The sequence below is a fragment of the Nycticebus coucang genome, chromosome 5, assembly GCF_027406575.1.
Source record: "Nycticebus coucang isolate mNycCou1 chromosome 5, mNycCou1.pri, whole genome shotgun sequence".
NCBI classification, from domain to species: domain Eukaryota; kingdom Metazoa; phylum Chordata; class Mammalia; order Primates; family Lorisidae; genus Nycticebus; species Nycticebus coucang.
This window is the reverse complement of record NC_069784.1, coordinates 29,739,186-29,753,075: the sequence shown is the minus strand read 5'-3', so window position 1 is coordinate 29,753,075 and position 13,890 is coordinate 29,739,186. Positions and strand designations below refer to the sequence as shown.

The 13,890-nt window shown below is 39.0% G+C and overlaps 1 protein-coding gene across 2 annotated transcripts in view; it reads left to right on the top strand.

The window, feature by feature from the left end:
* Nucleotides 1-13,890, top strand: part of PLPPR5 (phospholipid phosphatase related 5) — a 141,030-nt gene that overhangs the window by 56,749 nt on the left and 70,391 nt on the right. For both annotated transcript variants that reach the window (XM_053592667.1, XM_053592668.1), the window contains exon 3: nucleotides 2,700-2,950. In XM_053592667.1, coding sequence (XP_053448642.1) covers nucleotides 2,700-2,950 — 251 coding nt within the window. The remainder of the gene's footprint in view (nucleotides 1-2,699; nucleotides 2,951-13,890) is intronic.

Here is a 13,890-nt window from a genome sequence, read left to right as displayed (position 1 = left end):
TTATTAGAGGACAAGATTTACTGATAATTTAACTTCCGATCTCAAATGCTAACAATAATAAATATGAAAATCAATAAATTATTGAAAATATTTCAATTCAATAGAAACTTGGCCTAGATGAATCTTTTAGCTGCAACAAAAAATTTAAAATGAATTATTATTTCCTGAACTTATCAGATAAAAATAAGTATATAGGTATATACTAAATAACATTTAAGATGAATTCTGATCAGTATTAAGAGAGCATTAAGGATGCTGTACATCTTCAACACATTTCTCATATAGAAGAGTTAAAGATGAAGAATTTGGAGATATTTTGCATAAATCACCTAATCTATATATAAACCCATTAAAGACTGACCAAATCTCATCAGGTTTTTAGATCTCTCTGAAGACTAAAGGTCTTCATTTCTAAGACCGTTCTTTTTCTTGCCATTAAGTCATATGCTCCAAAGCCTTTATTTATCCTGTTGAAGGGATAACTTTTATATAAACCTTAAAAAAATATTTTTTGACATATGTCAATACTATGTTCTTGACTTATTTCTTCTCTTGTCAGTCATTTGATGACAAAATAAGCAATAGACAATAATTGTACACAGACCTGAAAGGATTTAATGAAACTGATGCTTTCCTAAATGCTATTAAGCAGATTATATTATACCTAAGTGAACTATTTTTTGCATTTGCACACATATTTCTAAGTAATATGTGACTCAAAGTAAAGTGTGCTTTTAATTCTCCACGTGCCTGCACATGCCTCATATTTATTATATGATTTTTCAAACATTTAGGAAAGCTTCCTTTGTTTCTTGTTCCCTTAGGATTGGCATGTTTCTAGTAATAATAAAATGGAAGTAAGCAAAGTGTGACTGCATAAATGGCACATCACTCTTGATAGTGACTTTATTCCTGAGGTCAGCAGAGTAGACACATTCATGAGATCTCACTTCAATAATTATCTTTGTAGTCAACTACAATCTTGGCCTTGGGCCTGATGCACTAACATTTTAATTCTGAAACACATTTGGGAGCTTTTCAAGTATCAAGAGACATGTCCATATTCTTATCAAATGTTTTTCTCTATTTTTAAACCTATTACACCAGAAAAAAAAAGAATGGTTTAGTTCAATGAAATGAGTATACCTTAGCCTGGATTTCAAAGGAATACAGATAAAAGGGACCGGTAATGTAGATTCCCAGGCTTGGCCGTGAAGTTTTGGAAGAAGAAATTTTGTATGTTAATGTTTTGTTGAGCTCAGTTCTCTTTCATTTCTCTGAGTCTCCCAAATTTCTGCTTCGGAAAACCTTTCCTTTGTATGACTCATGGAATGCTGCTGAGCTGTAAAGGAAGAGCTGCTTATTGTTTCCTTTTAGAATTTTTAGGTGAAGAGAGAATTAATGTCTTTGTTGCATTGCCATTTGGATACATGTAGTGTTTTGCTAGATACAGGTTTTTGTGTGTAAATATTTTATAGTCTTATATAATATTTTAAAAATTTAAAGTGTAGCTATGCATATATAAATAGAATACTGTAAAATTATTTAATCCAGTACCACTTTTTGGTGACTTCCTATACAATACCCAATAATGACAAAAAGGAAACAATCAAACAAAAAATCCAGAAATACATGACTATGAAAAAAATCATTTAATTGTTTTAAAATTATACGACTTTTTAATAAATCTATTATTGGGGAAGTATTCTGTTGGTATAGTTTTAAAGGTCCTGATAGTTTTCATTTCCTTAAATTATAAAAAAAAAATCACTTTTTTACATTGTTACCATATCCTTGAAGGTTATATCTGTAAATTTAATTGAAATTAATGCAAAAGTATTTATTTCGCCTAAGTGGAAAGATAAGTTTTGACTTATCTTATAATGATCAGCGACTTTGAGTTCAGTAAGTATTTCTGGCATCCACATAATTTGACAAGTTCCTTATGAATGGAGAAAAAAAATACCAAGCACTTAATTTTATACCTTCCGACAACCAAAGCAAATACATTTTAAAACTGTAAAGATAATTTCAAAATTTTAATTGTGATTGCTTTACTGTTTACTAAATTATCCCAAAGTTTGAAAAAAAGCCAATCTGTAGAATATAAGGTGGGACTAAATTACTAAATTACTGTTTTTTGTGACTTTTAAAAAATGTGTTTCTGAAGGGAAGGTAGAGATTAATCTGAAAGCATTGTGCTTACGATTTTTCCATGTTATTTAAATGGAAACTGATGGCCCTAGATTTTACTGCTAATTGATACCTCCAGCAGAGTGAATACCTGTCTGAATGGGCTTAAGAGGCTGAGATAAGAAATATTTTCAGAGAGAGGGAAAAAATAAAAATTGCCAGCATTAATAGAACGTGACAGACTATACCTTCTCAAGAGAGTCGTGTCTCCATATAAAATATTGGCATGACCCACAACATAGTTCTTGATTATATTTTCTTTGTTTATCTTATAAACCTGCCATGCAGAGAAACATAGCCAGCGGTAATAGCTCAACATAGAAATAACTTACCACTCCCACCACTCCAGAAAATCCAGGGAGGACTAAAATGAATGGAACTGTGTGTATTGATGGACAGAATAGCTTATTGCTTCCAAAATATTTCCATTTTGGTTTACTATATACTAAAATACAAAAGGAAAAGCGGAGAGTTGAAATTGTTTTTTTTTTTTTCTCCTTCCTCAGGAATTTATACATTTGGACTATTTGCTACAGATATCTTTGTAAATGCTGGACAAGTTGTTACAGGGAACTTGGCCCCACATTTCCTTGCCCTGTGTAAGCCCAACTACACAGCACTGGGATGCCAGCAGTACACGCAGTTCATCAGCGGGGAAGAGGCCTGCACCGGCAACCCGGATCTTATCATGAGAGCCAGGAAGACATTTCCATCCAAAGAAGCGGCTCTGAGCGTCTATGCAGCTATGTATCTGACAGTAAGTAAGGACTCTACACTCAGTCTGTGCTTCCATAATACTTCTAATGGCGACATTCCTTTTCCCTGCCGTAATAAAAGTCACGAATAGTACATTAACAGCTTTCTGCAGGCCATTTAATTTATTTTTAATAATAGCTGTTTGTACTGTGAATGAAATGAAGTCAGTTGACTCTCATGAGATTATGTGTGGGTAGTTTGTTGTATTAAAAAATACGGCCATTAGCATTTCAAATGTATCCTGTTTGATAATATATTTGTCTTTACATTAAATAGGACTTAATGGAAACAAATGTGTTTTGTAGCATTCCCCATGAACTTGTAAAAGCACAATGGAGAGAACTACCCAGTGTTCTTAGCTGCCTACACAAGCACTCATGTTCCCTGGTGGGAGTGGAGAAGCGGGCATTGTTTTTTCTAGAAAACTCTAGTTACTGGTAACTAGATCATCATAATAGCTCAGTCAGCATTTCAACATTTTCTCACATAACTAACCAAATTGTCTTTAGAAATCATGTCCTTTCCTTTATTCTTGAGTATTTCCCATTATTATTGTCATCAGAACCAGGCCCCAGTGTAGCTATCTCAGGCCCTGTAGGTGGAAGCAAATGACTTCATTACTGATATGCAGAAGTGGAAGGCAGAGTGGTGTCTGTCAGGAGGCAGCTCTGTACTCCAGCAATGCTGTCATCAGCCTTTCCCTCCATCCCCAGGATGTGCCTTCAAGCTACGGACTTGGACTGTAGACCTGCTCTGTGTAGGTTTTTCCACAAACTCCAGTATAAAGTTCAGAGACTTTAAATGTTTGGCGGGGGGGGGGAGGTTCTCCTTCACCCAAATCCTTGGAGGGCCAATATTTACTTCCTTCCAATTTCATCTCATTGACAAGAGATCTGTTAAAACTCAGGACCAATTAAATACCAAATTTGATCCTTGCAAATGACTCGGAAAACTCAGAATTCGTTTGACATTTGAAGGGCTATTTGATAATGGAAATATTTCCAATGCAATCATGTCAAGTTATCACTAAAAGCATAAAGAATATGTAGCAATATCCTGTGACACCTCTACTCGAGATTGGAAATAAAGATTACTAAATAGAAGGCCAGATTAGGAGGGGAAATATACCATAGTACATAACATTTATAATGGAAGGATAATTTTAGAGGCCATCGAGTATGCATTTAGCATTTTCTAAGTTTTAAGCCAATTCTGTCCCTCACTTCCTAGGCTTAAAAAGAATAGAGAGCTAAGAATCCAATCCTAGCCTGTCCCTTCTTTCTTCCACTGGCTTCAAACTTTTCCAGAATTCACCTGTTACACCACCTTCCTTGCCCTCTTACTGTGCTCCTCCATGCTATTCCTCCAATTTTCCCTGATTTCCTTAATGCACAGATTTGCCTTCTCCTTCCCATCTAAGGTACCTTTGGGCCTGATGTCGAATACCCTAACTTCTGCATATGCTTCTCTGTTCACTAAGCTGATTGACTGGATGTTTCACCTCTGCTAGGATGTGAAGCACTCAGCCTTAAAATGGAGATTTAAAACTTGAGTGAATCAGAAATCACAAAATACTTTTCATTCATTGCCATAGTATCTAAATCCGATGTTTCTATTTGTATCTGGGTATGAATTGCAAATGTATCTGTATATAAATATGCGATGAAGCCAATGATGGGAGAAATAGTCCAGAATATTCTCTGACCCCAAATACCATTACATGACTATTTTAGCACTAACAGATATTGGATTTTGCTGGGTAACCAATGTTTGACCATGGTGGCAAATATGCTACTATAATAATATACTTAGCCTTTTATTCTGACAAAACAGTGTTTCAAAGGCATTTATATGAGAGAAAGCATTATCCTTTTATGTACTAGAAAAATCTTAACGTCTTATCTTGCCCTTGGTCTGCTGGCCACCTGCATGTACCTGTTTTAGTAACTTCTGAATTATAAATGATCCTCTTCTAGACCATAATAAAGACTTGGAGATATTAATAATAAAAATAATACTTACTTTTAGCTTTTAATTGACCATTTACTATGTATCAGACATCAATGGCTTCACTTTCACTAACTTATTTAATACTTTACTAATTCCTATGTATTATTAAAATCATTTATCATCATTATTATTAAATAATTATTTGTGCTAATGTATTGAGCACCATAACATTTCCTTAAAGAATATACTATTATTTTACTCATTTTATAGATGAGGAGATTCAGAAAGTGAAGTGACTTGCTCAAATCCACAGAACCACAATTTTTTCTGGCAACAATGATTCTGAATGTTCCAGAGAGGAAAACATTGAATCATTGGCCCTAGTGTGTGCATATTCAGCTGAATTCTCTCCTGCATAATAACCATGGGTGCAGATGGTAGATTCGTTCAAAGAAAAATTATTTAATAAACACTCCAACACTAGGAAATCTCTCATTAAACACATGGTTCAGACTAAACGTTAGGCTCTTGCTTATAATTACATTGATGGGTACTTCTGTCTTTTTAACAATAGATTCTGTTCTCGCTAACTGCTTTTCTCTCTTTCCCCACCACCCCTGTATGTGTGTGTGTAAGTGTGGGTGGCTGCTATGGCAACTCTGAATATAACTCCCGCTGCAAATGTAGGCTTTCTAATCAGGTTTATCTGTTATATTCGAACTTATGCACAAATACATTTCTTCCTAGCTTCACTAGAGACACCTTGCGAAAACTTTATGAAAGAAATGTCGATGTGTTTCAAACTAATGCAATCTCATGAAATGCTTGGCAAAATTTTGGTGACTAGGTAAATAACCTTATATTCAATATTCTCTGTGCAAATGGTCTTATGAAGGCTCTATTTAGTTAGCGATATGTTTATTTAATTTGGTATTGCTATTATATGTAGTAAATTTATGTAAACTCATAAAGAAGAGTAAATGAGCCCTATTATGAAGTATGGAAATAAGAATTAAGGAATATTTTTCTGATGCTTCTCTATGTGGATTAGTAAATAAAATTGAGGAATTTGAACTCACGCTTAACATTTAACTTTAATTAAGGCTTTGAGGATAATTTGATTACAGAGCTTTCTTTTGCTTTACTGAGAACTTTCAGGGGAAAAAAATATTCCTATTCCTATTTTTGTAAAGGCTTTTAGTTTCACAGGGGGAAAAAGCTTGAAGGTTATTTAATTTTCAAGCAACAAATTTATAATTCAGTGTTTGTATTAGAATAGTATTTAAATTTAACTTTGTGGGTTTTTTTATATAACATGAGTGAAACATTTTTTTCCAATTAAAGGCAAATGAACTTTAACATTGAGAATGAAAAATTATGTTTGGTGAGTTTCCAGTTAACTTCATAAACTATTGAAACATATAGACATAAAATGATCCCCTTTGGTCACTTCCAATTCTGTCCTCAGATTCTTTGAACATGTTAAGGAAAAAAAAAAAAAAGGAAGGGTCAGCTACACTTGGCCTCTGTAGTCCCTTATAAACTACCCTAAATCTCAGCACAACAATCTTTTATCCTCAGGATTCAGTGGGTTGAATTGCAGTTATCCTGCTAGTTAATCCTTGCTTCGTTTCATGAGTCACATTTGGCTGACCAGTTGGCTGGGATCTGGGCTCAGCTGGGGCGGCTGGCATAGCTGGGCCTCGCATATTCTCAAGAGTCTTTTTGCACAGGGCATCTTCCTTGATGGTGTCTCAGAGTCACCTTCCAAGAAGAAGAAGGCCCAAGCTGTAAGGTGTCTTGAGGCTTGACATTCCTAAACTTATTCTATATCACCAACACTTTATTCTATTTGTTCAAATAAATCCCAAGACCAGCCCAGATTGTTGAGGGTAGAGAAACAGACTCTACCTGTAAATAGAGGGTGCAGCAAAATCAGATTGTGAGGTGGTGAATATACTGGGACAGGAGGAATTTGTGGACATTGAGCAATTTACTGCAGTCTTTTCCCAGAATATTAGTGGAGAGTTCTAAAATATAATTTCCCTCTCCTCCTTATTGGTGGCTAGTCACTGGCATTCTCCCACTCTGACATCCCATACAGCCATCTTTTATAATAAGCTCACAAGGTCTCCTATACAACAACCATGGCTCACCAGCTGCTTAGACCAAGGTTAAGTAAACACAATTCACTTGTGTCTGCTGGCCCTCCTCTCTTTTACAGACTTCTTTCCTTTCCTACTTAAGGGCATGAGCCAGGCCTCACTCTAGATTAGTGGTTCTCAACCTTCCTAATGCCGCAATGTATTTTCATTGTTAAAAATGGGTCACGACCCACACGTTGAGAACCGCTGCTCTAGGGTCAAGGGTTTGGGCAATGCATGCCAGTTTACTTGTAGTGGTTGATTGCATTAGGCTACTTGAGGGATTATGTTTGGAGGATTAAAAATAGGGTGAGTAAAACAGAAGAGCTCTGAGCTATCTTCCTGCATGTGTCTTCATTGGCTATGAGCTCCAGCTGCCATCAGAATTCCATGGCTCTCAAGCTTCCCTGCTTATGAGTAATTTAGTGCTGAGATGTATAAGGTCTTTGTGCTCTAAATTTCAAATGAGCAAATTTGATTAAATGTCTACATCAAAAATACTTATTGAGCTTGCACTCATGAAGTGATTGCTGCACTATTACTGTGCCTATTGGTGCTGTGACCAGTGCTATTAGTCTATTGATCTTTCTCTCTTAGATTTCAGCTGTGTGTTATTGGAGCAGTGAGGGAAAGGGACAAAGGATGTCCATGAAACTCCCCCTGGATTCCAGTATTTCCACCGCCATGACCCTTTCATCATTTACCCTGCCTTCCTGCCCCTACGCACCTCCATAAACTCCATGTTTTAAAAAATTCTATAATATTAATTTCCTATCCCAACAGGCCCAAATATTAAGCAATTGCTCATAATAATAAAAATATAATAATGCTATTTTAACGATTGTTAAAATGGCTCAGATGGTAATAAGTGGTTAAGTAAATAATTAAGACATAGACCCTCAGCATCCTTCCCCCAATTCTACCTGGTTTCTGTGCATGGCACTTATATTTGGGTATTTTGTGATTGACAAAATAGCTTTATAATGGTGTCTGGTTCTCTAGCCACATCACAGAAATTTCCACGTCTTCAATATACGAGAATCACTAAGCAGCATGAAATCACCGGTGCTGCCAACTCACTTCCTATAGCTCCAGCCAAAAGCAAGGAGCTTTGACATTTCAGTTAGTTCATGTGGGCTTACCATGAGTAACTATACTATCCCATTAAGCTCTTTGAAATATTGAAAATGTGTCACAGAATTCCATTAATATGTCTGGGTCTTTTAAGGTGTTTGGAAACTTTAGCTTGAGGGTTTCTAGTAGCATCTTGAACATTCTAATTAAGAAAAAAAGGACTTACTATTATAGGACAATATAAGCCAGGGCTGCATTTTGACTGTTTTAGGCCCTATGTCCATATGTCTTCATGAGCCCCTGACTACATAAACAAAAGGAAAAATGATATTTTACAACTGCCTTGCTATAAAATTAATATGTAGTTACTACGTATTCAACATATTCTTCAACCTAAAAGTTAACTTTTACCTCCTGATTGTAAAGTAAGTTAAGACATTTTTCATGGGCCCTTAGATGTGCATGGGTCCTAGGTACTGTACCCACTCTACCTACTGCATAAGTCTGCCCGGAAGGTAGTACCTATCTGCTCATCCATCCAGCATCCAGGAGGGAGGAGGTTCCTGCTGGCATCTCGGGACCCGGCTTCTGTCATGAGCAGTACTAGGGCTGAGTCTCGAAGATGAACATGATTTGAACAGATAAGAGAGGCCCCCCAGGGAAGGGCAAAGGCAGAAGCAAAGGCAGGAGTAACACACACTAGGACAATCAAGGATAAGTGGAGGGCACCTCAAAGCAGGGGTAAATGTGGGGACCTGTGGGATTTCAGGATTAGCAAAAGCAAATAAGTCAGAAAGCCCTTATCAACCAACTAAGGCTTTGTGCCTTGAGTGGGTAGGCAATGCTGACCCGAGGAACAGCATTGCAAAAGCAGTGCTTCAGAGTGATTGTGTTTAATGCAATTCCAAAAATATGTATTGAATACCCAGAACACATCAAGCCTCTACATAGTCATATAAACTCCTTCAGAAGCTTAAAAATGGTCTGGAAGAGAGTAAAGCGGAATTAAAATGGGAAGCTGCTAAAAGTAAAGGGATGCCACAGAATCTCAGACCTAAAATGAAAATCCTGAGACAGAATCTCAGGATTTGGATTCAGCTGGTTTCCTTAAAAGACGAGAAGCCCTGACACTGATGAGGCCATAGTCAGATGAAATGAAATTTATAGTTTTTGAGGGATAGAATGAGCTGGGACTCTAGGAGCAGCCAAGCGTCGAGCCATGGCAGGATGAGTCCAGACTGAGGCTGCCAGGGAATCCCTCGGTGTTCTCTCCCAGAGCACAGCACTTTGGTGAACGCCTCAAAGCTTCTGCACCATTACCAGCTTACTTAGCCACTGTGGCTAAATGTAGCCAAGTCCATGGCCGCAACTGCAGTATTGGGTTCTGCTGCTTTAATTCAACCCCCTTTCTCCCAGCTGAAAAGTGCATGTTGGCCTAGTAGCTTACTAATTACCTGATAGGCCTTTTGCCTTGATCTTCAGAGTGGCTCAAAAGAACACATGACGCTTTTTATTTACAGCTAACAAAACAAAGAATGTGAGAGGTTAGTTAACTTCTCTGACATGATTTAACTAGTATGTGTTAGAGCCAGGAATGTGACCCAGGTCACTGTGATACCACAGCAGATATTTGGACTCTTACATCACACCACCTCCTGGGACACGTCCCCATTCAAGAGAAGATAGCCACATTTTAAGTTGACCTCAGAGTGCAGTGCCTTACACACAGTAGGTGAAGAAAACTTGTTAGTTGATTTTAATTGAATGTTGCATAATATGAATTAGGAAGATATTTGAAAAAGTGTACACTCCAGAAATTCTCAGCTCATGTCCTATTTTCCAGTCGACCGAGTAGTTCAAGCACTAAAAGTAAACTAAATAGTCTTGATAATGGTATTTTAATTGTACTTTGATTTTAAATGAATACATATTTATTCTTATGACACTTTATTTTTAATATTTTATGCTCTGCACATCATTTAAGGTTAAAGAAGTTTGATTGCTCTTGGAAATGACAATTTCTAAGTTATTTTTAACTTCGTTGCAGTGTACAATGATTAGCTACATAATAACATAACTAGCATTGGCAATGCTTATAGGTAATTCCAATTTGAGGGAGTCTGACAGGAACCAGCTTATTATAATGGGCAGCTCTGGTCATTAAGAATTATTTGTTATCCCATGGTCATTTGCTATCCCTCAGCTAAGCATTCTATCTCTGCTAGGTCCCATAACATGCTCTGGTCTGTCTGTCAAAGCACATATAATTGTCTGCTGCAGCTGGCATGGTCTCGCTCCAGAATGCCCGGGGCCTGCAGTGTGATTCTCCACTGGGGTGTGCCATCAGCTCCAGACCATATATTTTCCCACCATGGGTGCCTCAAGCACTGTACCATCTGCTGGATCACGTGACCCGAGTATCGGCTGTGCTTACCCCATGTCTGGTACCCATGGTATTCTTTTCTGCTCAAGATGCCACTCAAATCTGGCAGCTTTTCACATCATCCAGTATCTTAATCCATTCAAAGGGCTATAACAAAGTATCATAATCTGGGTATCTTATAACCAATGGAAATTTATTCCTTGCGGTTCTGGAGAAGTCCAGAATCAAGGTTCTGGCAGATGCAGTGTCTGGTGAGGGCCTGCCTCCTGGGTCACAGGCAGCGTCTTCTCTCTGCGTCCTGGCATGGCTAAAGGGTTGAACTGGCTCCCTGAGCTTGCCTTTATAAGGGTGCTAATCCCAATCAGGAAGGCCCTGCCCTGATGACCTGATCACCTCTCAAAAGCCCAGCTACCTAATGTTACCACTAAGGGGTTACAGTTTCAACATCTGAATTGAGGGGAAGGGAGAACACAAATATTCAGACCATGGCACCTGGTGTATGGGTCAGAGCAATATTTATTGGAGTGTGTTTTGCTAAGAGCCCAGAAGGACCTACCAGGTGCTGGGCTTCCTTCTTCATGGTAGGGGTACAAGACGCAGTAATTGTCTTTTACTTTGGAAGGGATGTCTAGCCTGACCACTGGTCCCCTAAAATCTTTACTGATGTCCTGGGTCCCTGAATATTGTAGAGTTTGTCTCCTAAAATCTGGAGTGCCTGTGTCTCACCAAGACCTCCAGTGTGCAGGCCACATCTTGTTTATCTTATCTCAGCAGCATGATGTGTGATGTAAATGACCCAAGTCAGCCGACCCCTGCGACATCCAAATCTGTATGTGTTCACACTATGTTATGGCACAGGGTGGGAGGGTTCATATAACACTGGCACAAACTGGATGGAAGGAGTTGCCTATCCCAGGTAGACTGCTTCTCATCATCTTTCTTCACTGGCATACAAAAAAACATATTTGACATATCAGTAGCTGCTATGACTTGCTGAAAGACTTAATGGTCTGTGCTCAGCTCTGTGACAGCCTTTCTTACCATCAGCTCCAACCTGCAAAGGAGAGGCACCACTGAGCTTCTGAGTGATGCTGGGGTCCCTCTCACATCAGCTCCAATCTGCAAAGGAGAGGCACCGCTGAGCTTCTGAGTGATGCTGGGGTCCCTCTCACATCAGCTCCAACCTGCAAAGGAGAGGCACCGCTGAGCTTCTGAGTGATGCTGGCCCTCAGATCAGCTCCAGCCTGCAAAGGAGAAGCACCACTGAGCTTCTGAGAGATGCTGGGGTCCCTCTCATGCCCCAGCATGCAACCCTCCAGTGAGCCCTCAAGCTCAAATGACATGCATTTTCCGGCAATGCCTACTTCCCTGAGCATTTTAATTTCTTCCTCCATCATTTGCCAAGGCAGTTCAGGCACTTCAGCATCCTCCAGACTGAGTCCCCACTTTATCTTGGCTTCTTTACCCAGCTCCGCAGGGAGTTTTTACTACATGATGTGCTACAGGTGGAAACTCTCAGCTCATGGCTGTCCTGACAGCAGACTGGCCTGACATGATATTTCTTCAGTGAAGGCCAGAGCAACTCGCCTCTGTGGCTGCCACACTGCTTTCATTTACCTCTTACTCAGAGAGGGTCTGATAAGCTGTCCCACAGCAAGAGAGTGACAGTGTGAACCGGGATCTTCTCTGATCCTCCTTTTTGGTGCTTTAATATATAGGAAATAATTATAGCACTGTAATTTCAGTCATCAAACGCCTTCTAAATTCTAGATATTTTTAAATTGAGGAGATTTCTCAGCACTTCTGTTGTGTTATAAAAGACGTTGCCACCTTCCTGTGGCCAGTCTGCTTTGAGCTATTTGTTTATTTATGCCGTTTAAAGAAAAGCTTGGAAAGGGAACAAAGGGAAGAGGCATTTCGTCTTGCTATTTGGAGTAATATAAATAGCAAATTAGTAATTCTTTGCTAAAACAGGAATTTAGGTTATAAAAATCATTATTATTATTATTATTAAGTGCTTCCTGGGCTAAGCACCGTATATACAGTGCATATATGGCTTGCAAATACATTAACATTAATCAAGCATCTGTCTCTAGGTAGGGCCTTATGCTTTGGCTTATGGGCAAAAATACATTTTCTTTCAACATATTAAAATTCCCACTATCAAAAAAAAAAAACAACTAACAAGTACACCAAAAATATTTCCATTAACTTGACCCGCCATCTCATCTTCAAAAGAAACTTTTAGAAAGACTCTTTTTATACCTCCTCACCTTATGAACCAGTTACACCGTGTGTTTTGCCTCTGCTACTTGATCAGCACGTGTGCTCGCCATCTCTCCTACAACCTCTCCTAGACCTCACCCCCAGACCTTACCGAGAGCCTCTCCAGGCCCTTGCCTTGCTGCCATCTCTATAGAAGTACTCTCGATCGCCCTCTCCTACTTCAGCTTCTCTTTTCTTAAGACACCGAAAGCATTGTATTCTCCCAGTTTGCTTCCTTCCTCAGTAAGTGCTCCTTTGCAATGTCAGAAAACCATTACCAGCATTGACCAAGTTTCTGCTTTCCACTTTCCTTTCTGCCCTCCGTTTCCCCCCACCCATGGTGATCTTAAGCAACCCCACTTTCTTGCCTTTTCAGATGGACCCCCAATCCTTCACCTGGCCTTTACCCTTCACCTGAGCTCCAGACTTTATTCCTAACTAGAACACATCCTTTTGGTATCCCATCAGCTCCTTAAATCCAGAATTTCAAAAACCAGAAGGGTGATGTTTTATCACTGCTCCCAACCAGCTCCTACTTCTGTGTCTCTTGATTTGATCAGTGGCATTGCTGGCCTCCCGGTTATCCAGAGATTCCTCTGAGTCATTCTCAGCTCCTCCCCCTTCCACACCCCCGCATCCAGATGTCTGATTAATTTTGTTACTTCCACAGTGGAAATATTTCCCAAATCCAGACTTGTCTTTTTCACTTACATGTTCTTCTGCTGCCTGAATTTAGCTTCTCTCTATTGCTCGTCTTAACTATTGCAGGAGCCTCTTAAATAAGCTTCCTAACATAAGTCTTTCCTCACCCTTGTCTGTCCTACACTCCGCAACTGGAGAGTGAGGTGAGTGTGAGTAGAATATTTCTTTGCATAAGAACTCTCCATGGCCTGCCCTCACCAACCCTTTGAGGATTACACTCTCATGTGTGGCATACAAAGCCTCTTGGCTCTGGCTAAAAGCTGTCTCTGCTCCTGCTACAAACTGAATTGTGACCCCTCCCCATTTATGTGTTGATGTTCTAACCCCCAAATGATGGCATTTGGAGGTGGTTAGGGTAAGATAAGGCAATAAGAAATGGGGCTTTTATAAGAAGAGACGCCAGGCCAGGTGCAGTGGCTCACG